General features: G+C 43.5%; 1 protein-coding gene across 2 annotated transcripts in view; it reads left to right on the top strand.

The window, feature by feature from the left end:
• RNASEH2B (ribonuclease H2 subunit B) overlaps positions 1-12,866 on the top strand; it is a 61,655-nt gene extending 48,789 nt beyond the window's left edge. The window contains exons 8-11 of one of the 2 annotated variants that reach the window (XM_077484238.1): positions 417-498; positions 1,371-1,413; positions 1,687-1,761; positions 12,600-12,866. In XM_077484238.1, the coding sequence (XP_077340364.1) occupies positions 417-498; positions 1,371-1,413; positions 1,687-1,761; positions 12,600-12,707 (308 nt within the window). In that variant the 3' untranslated portion in view covers positions 12,708-12,866. The remainder of the gene's footprint in view (positions 1-416; positions 499-1,370; positions 1,414-1,686; positions 1,762-12,599) is intronic. The other variant, XM_077484239.1, reaches the window with a different exon arrangement.
• The last annotated feature ends 993 nt before the right edge of the window (positions 12,867-13,859 follow it).

Below are 13,859 nucleotides of genomic sequence, written 5' to 3'. Positions count from 1 at the left end.
ACCAGAGCTCTGGGTATTATTTTGAAGTGGCCCTTCCTCCATCGGGATTGCTTATCTGTGCTAAAATCTTTTATTGCTGGTTGTCATGTGCTATATTGCAGATCTAAACATGAGGATAGACCTAAAATTTTATGGAATCGATATGCTGTGCATGTGTTATAACCTGAAGTGCACTGCATAGGTTACGGTCCGATTGTACAATCTTTAACTTTTACTGACAAGCTTCTAGTGTCTGTCTGATTAAACAGGTAGGTCCTCATAGTAAATGTAAAGTTACTTGTACAGAGACTGTATGATAAGATTGTAGTGTGATGAAACGTTTTAAACACTCCGGAATATCCAGGCACTGTAATAAATGTGATCATTGTTTTTCAACCTCTTAAACCTCTTTTTTTTTTTTTTTTTTTTTTTGACAGAGGACTACCTTCGGTATGCTCATGGCTTCATATCCGAATATATACCAGGAGAACTCCGCACTGAACTGTCCCAATATCTAAAGTAAGATTTATACCCGACTTTAACATGTTTTATATTAAAAGTTTATAGTTATTTAGTGCTAGAACAGGGTTAGCAATCTTCATATAGTCAAGACCAAAGTGGCAGTATCTCTTCCTAGGCTTGCTCCAGACATCCTTCTACTCCCTTTACCTGTGCTTCCTTGATGCCCCTGCCTCTCCCGCAGCCAGCACTGAAATATGACTGATATCCACAACCCAAGGGATCAGTGACATCACTGTCCCCTCATAAGACTTTGCTTGTAAGGAGATTACATGCTTCTCCATCCCCGGTAGTGTGAGCACCTGCAGTGGAGGAAGAGATGGAGAGGGTTTGCTAGGAAGGAGACTATAAAGAGGTTGAGGGGGTGGATTTTGCAGAGATGCTTTCACTTTGCTTGGGCAAGATGGCGGTAGTTTTTTAACTGGTCAAAAACTAGTATACCATCAAAGTTACAGCAAGCATTTCCAATAAAAGGCTTTCATAGTCCAGTTAACATTAGGAGACAAGGTTATTCAGTGTATGACTACTTTTGTTTTTTTGGTCCTTCTGTTTGCATCCAATGGAATGCTGGAAAGCCGTGACCATACAGCAGTCTGCATATATTCTGTCTTCAGGCTTTGTGGATAGCTCAGAGAAGAGTTAAACAAATAAAGGGGAGATGAGCAGTCTGACATTTTTGAGGCTGATTCACTAAAGACATTGACTCCTCCTCCTCCTTGTTTTGGGAACCATTAGAAATGGCTAACTAGTGTAACTTGCTTTCCTTTTTCCTGTATAAACTGCATAATTTTGCCATGGTTTGGGGTTGTGATTTGTTCTAAAAGATAAAATGTCAGATTAAATATTTGACAACTATTTATTTTACCATACAGCCTTCCAGATGTCTCCACTCCAGCTCCTGAACCTCCTGCAAAGGTAAATGCCGTAGAAATGTGTTTGTGTATTCCTGTGGGGTGCTCTGTAGTTTCCAAAAAAATCAAGCTAACTACCTTTTCCTTCTTCCTTTTTAATGTGAGGCACTAAAATTCTATCACGCTCTTAGAAACTTTTTATCACACGCTTAGGAGCTCTTTTTCTTTTTGCATGTAATTTTGAAATGATGGTTACTTTACACTGTAACTAGTGGGAATTTTTCATAAAATGGTAACCAGACAGTAAATTGAGAACTTCCTCAATCTAAATTTACAGAAAAGGAAAATGTCTGAAAAACCCGTGGAAGCAGATGAGGACTACACAAAATTTAATTCCAGTTCAACAAAAAAGGTGGGCCTTTTAATCTTCCTAGTTCATGGATTTTTATTTTTTTTTGATTATGGCGGCGTGTGTAGGGTATAACCACTTTACATGTATGAATCATACATAATAGCTCTGCTATATGGAGCACCTGTTTAATATTTATTGCATAGAAGGCCCTGTTTCAAGGCTGACGTGATGTTTATCTGCAGACCATGTCTCGGTAACCTTACCTTTTTTATGCGCGATTCCAATTCAGAGATTTGTCACGTTTTAGAGTTTGTTTTTGTTTGTTTTTTATCATCCATTTGCTGCGAGTTACCTTTTAGTTAATGGCTTATTTTTGACGTTCCTTTTTTCTGCAAACTCATGTGGCTTGACTCTGCAATTCAGCTCTCCTCCTTCCTACTGATGCTCTGCCTCCAGATCCCTATGCTTCTATGCACTTTAAAATCCATGTGATTTACATAATCTTTTAAACCATGGTAACTCAAGTACTTCGAGCTTGATCAGTTGTAGAACAATCAATATACCAGTTCTAATTTATAGCTGTATTTACAATCCAAGGGTGCCCACAGAAAAGAGAATGGTGACATGGAGGAGAAATCAAAGCACTCTTTGATATGATGTTCTCCTGGCACAGAAATCCAGAGAGGTGGTATAGGCAGGCAATACCAGCATGTATGTTTTGGGGGATAGCAGTTGGGAAAGGTCCCACAAAACTGCACCAGTGGTCCAAAGCAGCCTGCAGCTAAACCTATGGATGTGAGCTTGCCATTAAAAAGAGGAGGTCTAGTCGCTGAATGTGATTAAGCACTAGCAGACTTGCCAGCTGTGTGTGGGGTGTTTGTTTTTTTGGGGGGGGGGGGCTTGATGGAAAATCTTTTCTGGTTGCTGTTGAGTCCACCCCAATGTCATATGTTGGTAGCGCATATCTGGATTCACTTTTCCAGTTTGTAAGCATAAATGGTCAGCCCAAATGGTTTTGTATCATAATTTACCTGTGTATGGGAAATTTCTATGGCCAAGTTAGGACAAAAAAATGATCTAAAAATCCCATAATGTCCTCAGTATCTGTTATTTATTTTGAAAATTTGGTATTTATCCCTATTAACCACTTGCCGCCTGCCCTATAACAAAAACACGGCGGCATTGTGGTTTCAAAATCCTGACTGGACGTCATACGACGTGATCAGGATTTTGAGCTGCTGCGCGGCCCCGGGGGCGCGCATCGCGGCGATCGTTGTTGCGGGGTGTCAGTCTGAGACTCTTCCACTCTACCACGTGATCAGCCATGTTCAATCACGGCTGATCAGTGTAAATGGGAAGAGCCGGTGATCGGCTTTTCCTCACTCGCGTCTGTCAGACGCGAGTAGAGGAGAGCCGATCGGCTGCTCCTCTGACGTGAGGGGGGGGGCTGCGCTGATGCGCTTGCCGCTCCATCAGTGCTGCCTATCAGTGCCACATATCAGTGTCCATTCGTGTCGCCCATCAGTGCTACATATCAGTGTGCATCAATGCCACTTCATTGGTGCCACCTCATCGTTGCCCACCAGTGCTGCCTTATCAGCGCCCATCAGTGAAGGAGAAAACTTACTTATTTACAAAGTTTTGAAACTGAAACAAAAAAAACATTTTTTTTTTTCAAAATTTTCTGTATTTTTTTTTATTTGTTTAGCAAAAAATAAAAACCGTAGAGGTGATCAAATACCACCAAAAGAAAGCTCTATTTGTGGGGAAAAAAATTATTATAAAAATTTAATTTGGGTACAGTGTAGCATGACCGCGCAATTGTCATTCAAAATGCGACAGAGCTAAAAGCTCAAAATTGGTCTGGGCAGGAAGGTGTTTAAGTGCCCAGTATTGAAGTGGTTAATATATACAATGTCCAGCTTTCAGCTACAGAAAAGGCCCTCTCTCCAATTCATTGGGCTCTGATGTTTTAGGGAGGAAAAGGGTATTTGGACTTTTTTTTTTTTTTCCCTCACACACTGTAAAGTAAGTGCTTTAAAAAATATATTTCTTTGTTTTTATCAATTTACAAAATGTAAAGTGAGCGAACAGATAAAAAATCTAAATCAAATCAAATTTGGTGTGCATTCCCTTTTTGGCTTCAGAACAGCATACATTCTTCCTAGGTACACTTGCACACAGTATTTGAAAGAATTCAGCAAGTAGGTTGTTCCAAATATCTTGGAGAACTAACCAAAGATCTTCTCAGAGAGACTCAATGACGTGATTAAGGTTCTGTGTGGGCCGAACCATCACTTCCAGGACTCATTGTTCTTCTTTACACCGAAGATGGTTCTTAATGACATTGTCTGTGTGTTTGGGGTCCTTGCCCTTGTTCTATCAAGAAATGCCCTCCTTCGAAAAATGCCTCCAATGGGTCTGCGCATGCCCAATACACAATGTCACTCCAGCTGATATGTTGGTCAGCTGGCGTGGCGTCAACACTGCGCATGCGCAGATCATCTGAGCCAGTATCCGACGATTAGCTGCGTGCCGAGGGAGAATGTAATTGTCAGATTGTACCTCGCTATTGCGGGGCGGGTTGTGGGTGTGTTGAAGGCCAGGTTTTGTGTGCGTTTTAACCTGCCCTTCGATACAGCCAAAACCCGCAGTTTCACACACTTAAGCCACCATGCAACAGACTGAAAACATGCCGTTCAGTACAGCCAGAACCCGTCCCACAACAGTGAGGTAGAATCTGACAATTTCATTTTTTCTCGGTGCTTAGATTGTCAGACTGCGTGTGAAGATCTGCCAGCTGATCAACATATCGGCTGGAGTGACGCTGCGTACTGTGCATACGAAGACCCATCGGAGCCATTTTTCAACTGAGAATATTTCTTAATGGAACACCCTGCTGCAGAAGAGTATTGGGACCAATCGCACGCCTCACTGATGGCATGATTGATAAGTATCTGCCTGTATTTCTCAATATTGAGGACCGTAGACGCAGTGATTGGCCAAGGAAACTTAATGCAGCAAATGAGACGCATCATGCTTACTTCACTTCAACATTGCTAATGGCACTGCTGGACATCTTCCACAGATCTGGCGGAAACCATTGGGACCCAGGTACACCCATCTACTGTGGTTTTCATGCAAGAATTGTGGCCAAAAAATAGGGGTGCAACGGATCAAAAAACTCTTGGTTCGGATCGTTCCTCGGGTCAGAGTCACTGATCGGATCATTTTTCGGATCAGCAAATAATTGAATTTGCCAAAACCTGTGAAAATTCCACTACCATATAGTCCCCACTGTAATATCCATGACATCTCCCCCACTCACTGTAATATCCACAGACCTCTCCCTATTGTATACGGTATAGGAAGACTAGTGTTTAGTCTTGCCTTACCAGAATAAAAGCCGGTGTCCTGCCGAAAAAGTTCCCCCGGCGGATAAGGACCCCCTGTACTGCGCAGTGCTAGTGCAGTACGAAGGCCTACGGAGTTGCCGAACCTAAACAGCTGTGAGTGAGCTGTACACTGCACATGCACAATTAACATGTCATTGTATGAGACGATGCCGCACGCTCCCGATGCTTGTGCTACTTTGCAAGGGGCGGCTATCATCTAACCAAGGGGCGGGTCTATTATTACTGTTATATTGTGTAAGCTGATAACTTAGGGGTGCTTTTAACAATAAACTACACATCTTTGCACGCCATTTTTAAACAAATGAACGGCGTCTTTTACAATAAAATGAATTAAACATTTTTGCCTCTTTAGTAACCATCCGCCCCTTACACGATATAATACTAAACACACCCCTTGCTTACACGATATAACAGACATACCCCTTTCTTAGCGTAATAATAGATCTGCCCCTTGGTTAGCTCCTTGCAGAGTAGCATGAGCATCTGGAGCGTGCAGCATCATCTCGTGCAATGACATTTTAATTGCGCATGTGCGGAGTACAGCTCACTCGCAGCTGTTGGGTACAGCAATTTTCGGCAGCTCCGTAATCCTTCCGACGGATTTTGGCTCAAACTTGTCTTGCATACACACGGTCACACAAAGTTAGTCGGAAATTGCGAATGTTAAGAACGAGGTGATGTACGACGAGCCGAGAAAAACGATGTTCAGTAGCCAGTGCCGCTCTTCTGCTTGATTTCGAACATGCGTGGAACTTTGTGTGTCGGAATTGTGTACACACAATCGGAATTTACAACAGCAGATTTTGTTGTTGGAAAATTTGAGATCCAGATCTCAAATTTTGTGTTGGAAATTCCGATGAAAAATATCCGATGGAGCCTACACACGGTCAGAATTTCTGACAGAAAGCTCCCATCGAACATTTTCCGTCAGAAAATCAAACCGTGTGTACGGGGCATTAGACCTCTCTGCTGCCTTCGACACAGTTGACCACCTGCTTCTCCTCAGCAAACTACACTCCCTTGGCCTCCATGATTCTGCTTTATCCTGGTTCTCCTACCTATCTCAGCACACTTTCAGTGTCACTTACAACTCCATCTTCTTCCTTCCTCTTCCTCTTTCTGTTGGGGTACCTCAAGGCTCTGTCCTTGGCCCCCTCCTGTTCTCGCTCTATACCTCTTCCCTGGGCCAGTTAATAACCTCCAATGGCTTCCAATACCACCTCTACGCCGACGACACCCAGATCTATCTTTCCGCTCGTCAACTCACCCCCTTGATCTCCTCACGGATCTCAAACTTACTGGATTATATATTGATATGGATGTCGCACCACTTTCTCAAACTCAATCTTTTTAAAACTAAGCTTTTTATATTTCTTCCTACCCGGTCCCCACCCCAAGACTTTACCATTAAGATCAACAGCAAAACCATTATGCCCTTCACACATGCCAGGGTGCTGGGTGTAATCCTTGACTCTGACCTCTCCTTCAGCCCCCATATCTAATCACTGGCTGAATCCTGCCACCTTAACCTCTGCAACATCTCCAGAATTCAACCCTTCCGGACTGGCACCACAAAGCAACTTATTCACTCTTTGATTATTTCAAAATGCTAACCACAGCATACAAGACCTTCCACAATATCGCCCCCAGCTGCTTCACCAACCTCAAATCAAACACTGTAACACTATTGACAAAATGTCATTAAAAAGACTGAGCTCAAATTCCCCCGTTCCAACAGAATCTGAATATATCCATATCAATTACTATCTGCTTTATGACAGCCCATTGGTCTGGTTGAACTCGCAATCCTTCTTTACCTTAGTGGAATGAAGATGACTATATTCACTATATGATTTGTTGGTCATAATACCCTACACATTCTACAAAATAGCAGTGTGAAATCTCATACAAAGCCTGATTTGCATTACAGGAATGTTTGGACTATACTGGTTTTCTGCTGGATTTCTTCAACTTACCTTTATTTCAGCATCAGCAGCTTCTATGACCACCCAATATCCACTGTTCTACCATCTTATATTACGCATAGCTTATGGTGATTGGTAGATGGTCTCTTGGACTTCAGTTACCAAATTATGATCACTGTGGGGGTAGTCTATTGCCTGAGAGAGTGGATTCATATGTGACTATTACAGCATCCATACACCATTTTTGTTCCACATCCTGGGTTAGGATTACAGTTCTGTTGGAACGGGGGGAATTTGAGCTCAGTCTTTTTAATGACATTTTGTCAACAGTGTTAGATTTTATCCAGTAAACTGGTACAGTGTGATTGTGTAGTTCACTGGAGGCAGTGTTTTTTTGTAATGCTGCCTTTAGTGAACCTTACGCCTGTGATATGTTTCATCAATAAAATCTTTTTAAATTTTTTGCAATTATGCTGTAGTTGACCCTCCTCTTTTGACCATTCTGGTGACATCTTTGTCCCAAAACTATTTTCTGTGGTAATGAATTGGTTCCTGATGGGGTATCCAATCCTACCGACGAATTGGCCATTGCTGAAATATTATTTATTCATTTATTGAGTGGTAGGGATTCAGAAGCTTTTTCCTTCTCTCTCTTTTTTTTTTTTTTTTTTCCATCACCAACCTCATCTGCAGATATTGTCCAAATTGTCCCCTCTGCTCCTCCCAGGACCTCCTGCTTTCCAGCTCCCTTGCAACCTCCTCCCATGCTTGCCTTCAGGATTTCTGTAGAGCCTCCCCTATCCTCTGGAACTCTCTTTCCCATATGTCTGATCAGACCCTAACCAGTCCACCTTTAGGAGATCCCTGAAAACTCACTTTCTCTTTCGTTCACTGACGTACACAGCACTTTCACTCTTGACTTTAGCGATATATCATCACCTTCAGGAGTAGGACTAGGCAGAAATAAAAAATAAAAAAAGCACGGCACCACCTAGGGTTGGTCCTTACTGGCAGTAACCCCCCACTCTGCTACAGGCTGCTCAGTTTTTTTTTTTCTTTTTTTTTTCTTCCTAGTCTAGAATGACCTGGCTCCCTGCTGGGACCTGTGGTTCTTTTGGCTTTTGTTTTATTTATTTTTTTGGTGATGCATCTGCAATCAACTGCTGGGCAGGCTGGATATATAGCTCCTGGTAGTCTCCCCAGCCTGGCCACCGAGCGCACGTAGACCTGAGCTCCACACTGGGCTGGCCGTGACAAGCCCCATTCTGGATTGCGATGGCCAGCAAGATAGACTTCTTGCAGGGACACATTTGACCAGACATCTGACGCCTGGGTCACAGTGTCACCATGGCCGACAGCCACTCCATCCAGGCAGGAGGTGAATCTGTCTGTGGAGTGTGACCCGCAGTCCCTGCAGGAGAGGTAAGTATGTGCTCCACTGGTCCGGCATGGTGGGGCAGCTGGGTACTCCCTGGGGTGGTTCGGTTTTGGGAGACTGCTTTATTCCCCCTCTGGTTGCGCTGCCGTTTGCTGGGCTCAGGGATGTTGTCTTTACATCTACCTGACCTTGTGGGGTCCCCTTCGGGTGGTCTCCAGGCATTCTGTGGGGGGGGGGGGGGTAGCTGGCGGTTTTTCCTCCACATGTATAGCTGCCATTGATTGGGGGACGAGAGCTGCACCCATTTACTCAGAGCACAGTGGTAATTTTCCCATAGTTTCCAGGCACTTGTGCTCTAGCTGAGGAAGCGCGGCCAGCGGACATTTTCTTGTAGCCGCATGAGGGGTATTTCTGCTGGGCCTCTAGCGCTGGACTCTACAATTCAAGCCAGGCAAGAGCATGGATCTCCTCGTGGCTTGTCCCTTCTGCCGGAGGACAGACGCCACAGCACTGCTCCTCGGTCAGGGTGGGGAGTCCTCCTGGGGGGGCCCCCCAGTCTGTGGCAGCAAGGAGGGTGGTCCTCTTTCTCAGTGGGCGTTCAGTCCCTGGTAGTGTCAGGTCGAGTGTGGGATGGCATGGCGTCTGAAGTGGGTGTCGTTCCCCCCCCCCGACAGACACCCCTGTGATGGCAGCTGGCTCCTCTGGGTCTGCGGTGCCCCTGGACGCTTTGTCGGTAGTCCTGGAATCATTAATCTCCTGGGTTGAAGTGGCATGCGGGCGTAAGGCGGGTAAAAAAAAAAAATCCCCCCCTTCTCTCTCCATCTTCTGGGGAGAGGGCTCTGATCCAGACTTGGGCACCGACGTAGCAGCCTGGATGGTTCGAATGATGCGGCCCCTGATCTTTCGGACAGTGAGGCGGAATCCTCCACGTTCGTTGCGGCGCATGAGAAAGTGCTGGTGGGTGCACTCATTACGGCAGTGCGTGATACTTTGGAAATTGAGGATACAGCAGGGGCATCTGCAGAGGTTGTCGGTCCATAGATACAGATAAGGCGGTGCTGCGTCTGCATTAGAGGCTGATTATTATGTAAAAAAAAAAGGCTGATTGTGCAGGATCTGAGGCAGGGGCGTGCTGGGTGGAAATCCCGCCACCCACCGTCTATTCTAAACGGCTGCTATCACGGCGGGTGCCGATTGGCTGTTACCAGCTGTGCTGCATTCTGGGGTTTGTAGTCCGGAGGCAGAGGTGGGGAGCGCAGCACGTCAGGGGACGAATGGAGCTATCTTTGGCACTAATGGATACTGATGGGCTGCAATGATGTGGCACTGATGGACACTGACGAGCTGAACTGGTGGGCACTAATGAGGTGGCACTGATGGACACGGATAGGCTGCACCCCCACCTCTCCACCCTAAATAACCTCCTCTCCACCCTAGATTTTCTGAGATGAAGGAAAAGGAAAAAATCGGCTTAAAATATTGGCCGCAAAATCGGCAACATATATCGGTCATTGGCCATCCCGATTTCTAAATATCAGCATCGGCCAGAGAAAAACCCATATCGGTCGACCTCTCGTTTCTTCCTAAGGTGGTATCTGCCTTTCATCTAAATGAGGACATTGTGCTTGCTTCCTTGTGTCCTCGACCGTCTCACCCCAAGGAGGATCACCTTCCACTCTTTGGATGTGGTTCGGGCTCTCCGTGTGTATCTGTCGGCTACGGCTCCTTCTTGAAGGTTAGATTCGCTGTTTGTCACTGTGGCTGGTCCGAGGAAGGCCCTGGCGGTTTCTTCAACCACTATTTCTCGTTGGATCAGACAGATTGTTGTCCAGGCTTATGCAATCAGGGGGCAGGTAAACCCCCCCCCCACCGCCGTCACGGCGCATTCTACCAGGGTGGTTAGTGCTTCTGGGCCTTCCGGCATCAAGCGTCCATTTCTCAAGTGTGTAAGGCAGCTACCTGGTTGTCGGTACACATTTTCACCAAGTTTTACAAGGTAGATGTTGGGGTATCTTCAGATTCGTGTTTCAGCCGCAAAGTTTTGCGGGCGGCTGTCTGAGGTTTTGGCTCCTCTTGCGGGGGTTTTTTTTTCTTTTTGTTTTGGTTGGAGTTTTATTTTTTGGTAATTTTTTATTTTTTTTTTCCTCTGTTCCCACCCCTTGTTGTGGCACTGCTTTGGGACGTCCCTAAGGTCAAGACTGGAAGTGCTGTGTTCGTCAATGAACGAAAGAGAAAATGGGATTTCTTTTTCTACTCGCTGTAAAATCTCTCTCTCTGAGTTCATTGACAGACACAGCACCCACCCCTCCTGTTCCTGTTTGTACTGCTTTATAACAAACTGAGCTGCTGTAGAAGAGTTGGGGGGTTACTGCTGGTAAGGACCGCCACTAGGTGGTGCTGTGCTTATGTATTTTTTTTTTTTTTTGATTTTTTTTTTTTTTTTTTCTGCCTAGTCCTACTCCTGAAGGTGGCGATATAACCCTAAGGTCAAGACTGGAAGTACTGTGTCCGTCAATGAACTCGGAGAAAAGGATTTTACGAGTAGAATTTTTTTTTTTAAGGGAAGATCTGTGGTTAGTTCCCCAAGATGTTTTAAAGCAATCTACTTGCAGAGTTCCTTCAACAACTTCAGCTCCGGAAGGTTTTCCCCCTTTATGACAAGGTCATTTTTCGCGATACGGCATTGAGGTGCTTTAACTGACAATTGTGCAGTTGTCCAACGCTGTACCCAAGTCAAATGTTGGTGGTATTTGATCACCTCTGTGATTTTTTTTTTTTTTTTCTTTCTTTGCCCTATAAACAAAAAAAACGACAATTTAGAATTTTTTTTCTTTCTGCTATAAAACATACCCAATAACATTTTTTTTTTAAATCGAATTTCTTCATTAATTTAGGCCAATATGTATTCTGCAACATATTTTTGACAACAAAAAAAACATAAGCGTATATTGATTGGTTTGCGCAAAAGTTATAGCGTCTACAAACCTATGGGATATTTTATTTGTATTTACTAGTAATGGACTGCGTTACTGCAAATTGGAACCTAAACACTTTTGACACTTTTTGTGGGACCAGGAAACGAATACAGCTATCAGTGCTAATAAAAATGCACTGTCACTGTACTAAAGACACTGGCAGGGAAAGGGATAGCATCAAGAGACAATCAAAGGGTTAAATGTATGCCATGGGAGTGCTTACTAACTAGTGGAGGTGCTTTGACTGGGGGATGGTAAAGATTGGTGTTAATGCTTAGCAGAAACGCAGGCTCAATACATTCCTCTGTCACAGAATGGTGGTCTGCCTTGTTTACGTAGGCAGACTGCCTGTGTCCTCAACGATCATCGGGTTTCGGCGGGCATAGTCGGCCGGACCCGCTGATTGGCTCCCGCTGTGTCCAATCACAGCGGGAGCGGGTTGCCAGCCATGCGCGCTCTCCAGACCCAGAAGTGTCAGATCCCATACTAGGCACAGGATCTGGCACATACTGCGGGCAGGCAGGACGGCCGCTCTATGTGCGAGGGGCGGTCCGCATGTGGTTAGAAACTGTGTGCAAGTGTACCTAGAAGTGTTTTTGCTGATGTCAAGGCAAAGGATGGTCACACTAAATATTCAGGTAAGCAGGCAGGCAAGTTTACCTTGTTTGTTTTTTTTTTTTGTTTTTTTTGTGGAAAGAAATTATATATTTTTTTTTTTTACTTTGGTGCACACTGTGAATCGCACAGGAAACAGACCACATTCCTGCACAGTTCACATGTGATTTAGTGTGGTACAATTTGAGCGAATTGCTCAATTGGCACCGCATCCACACCAAAGTCATTCATGCAGAAATTTTAGAACATGCTGCAACCAGATCACATGGTCATTTTATGCCATGCAATCCTCTGCAGGCAGATACATTGCGTTTGCAGCCTGCATTTGGGATGTCTTTAAGATTACAGTGTGATTCAAATGCAAGAATCGCAGGCTTCCTTCAACGCATTCTAGGTTGAATGGAGGCTTAGTATCACTTCACTTGGAGAGAGAGAGAGAGAGTGTGTGTGTGTAATAAAAATTATATATATTATAAAAAATAAAATGTATGTATATTTTATATGTAATAAAGTGTGTGTGTGTGTGCTATTCATGCTTGGCATGTAAAATGTATGCTAAGTTGATTTTAATATTTTGCTTTTGTTATAGGCCAATAGCAAGATGACTGCAGCCCAAAAATCCCTGGCTAAAGTGGACAAAACTGGGATGAAAAGCATGTCTTCTTTTTTTAGTCCAAAAGGGAAGAGCACAAAATAAAAATGTGGGAAGGGACGCAACTGTACATGAAAGAAAAGTTGTTTTATTTAAATATATAAATTGTATTTTTGAATTCTCTGTCAGTTTGTTCTGAAAAAGAGCATGTATTTTATATGCTGTAATAATGACATTTTTTGTAGTAAATACCTTTTCAATGAACGCACATTTTGGACTGTTTTTTGGGTAAACCATGCACCTTCAGCAATCGACAAAAGAGTAAAATATGTATAAATCGGTATTACCTGAAAAAGAAAAAATATTCTGCTGTAACTTACGAATTGTTAGATGATGTTACATAGAAAAACCAAAAGTTTTGAAAAAAATGTGTATGTAAACTACTGAAAAAGTACTTCACGGTAATCGCTTTAACCACTTAAGCCCGAACCAATTTGCAGCCAAAGGACCAAGCCCCTTTTTGCGATTCGGCACTGTCGCTTTAACTGACAATTGCGCTGTCGGGCGACGTGGCTCCCAAACAAAATTGGCGTCCTTTTTTTTTTTTTCTCACAAATATAGCTTTCTTTTGGTGGTATTTGATCACCTCTGCAGTTTTTTTATTTTTTGCGCTATAAACAAAAATAGAGCAACAATTTTGAAAAAAATGCAATATTTTTTACTTTTTGCTATAATAAATATCCCCCAAAGAATACATTAAAAAATAGTTTTCCTTAGTTTATGAATTCTTCTACATATTTTTGATAAAAAAAAAATCGCAATTAGCGATTGGTTTGCGCAAAAGTTATAGCGTTTACTAAATAGGGGATAGTTTTATAGCATTTTTATTAATATTTTTTTTTTTTTTTTTTATTAGTAATGGCGGCGATCAGAAATTTTTATTGTGATTGCGACATCATCATGGTGGACACATCAGACATTTTTGACAATTTTTGGAACCATTGTCCTTTATACAGCTATGCTATTTAAATGCACTGATCCCTGTGTAGATGACACTGGCAGTGAAGGAGGCAATAGGGGGCAGTGTAGGTGTTATGTATGACGGTGTGTGTGTGTTTTTTTTTTTTTTATTGTAGGGGGGTGTGACCTGGCATGTGACGTCGCTGATCGTCCTTCCCTATAAAAGGGAAGAGACGATCGGTGACTGCCACACAGGGAAGCACGGGGAGAGGTTTGCTTACACAGACCTCTCCCCGT

Source organism: Lithobates pipiens, unplaced genomic scaffold, assembly GCF_037356315.1.
Source record: "Lithobates pipiens isolate NorthernLeopardFrog02 unplaced genomic scaffold, aLitPip1_a1.2 Scaffold_16, whole genome shotgun sequence".
Lineage (NCBI taxonomy): Eukaryota > Metazoa > Chordata > Amphibia > Anura > Ranidae > Lithobates > Lithobates pipiens.
This window is presented reverse-complemented; position numbering and strand designations above follow the sequence as displayed.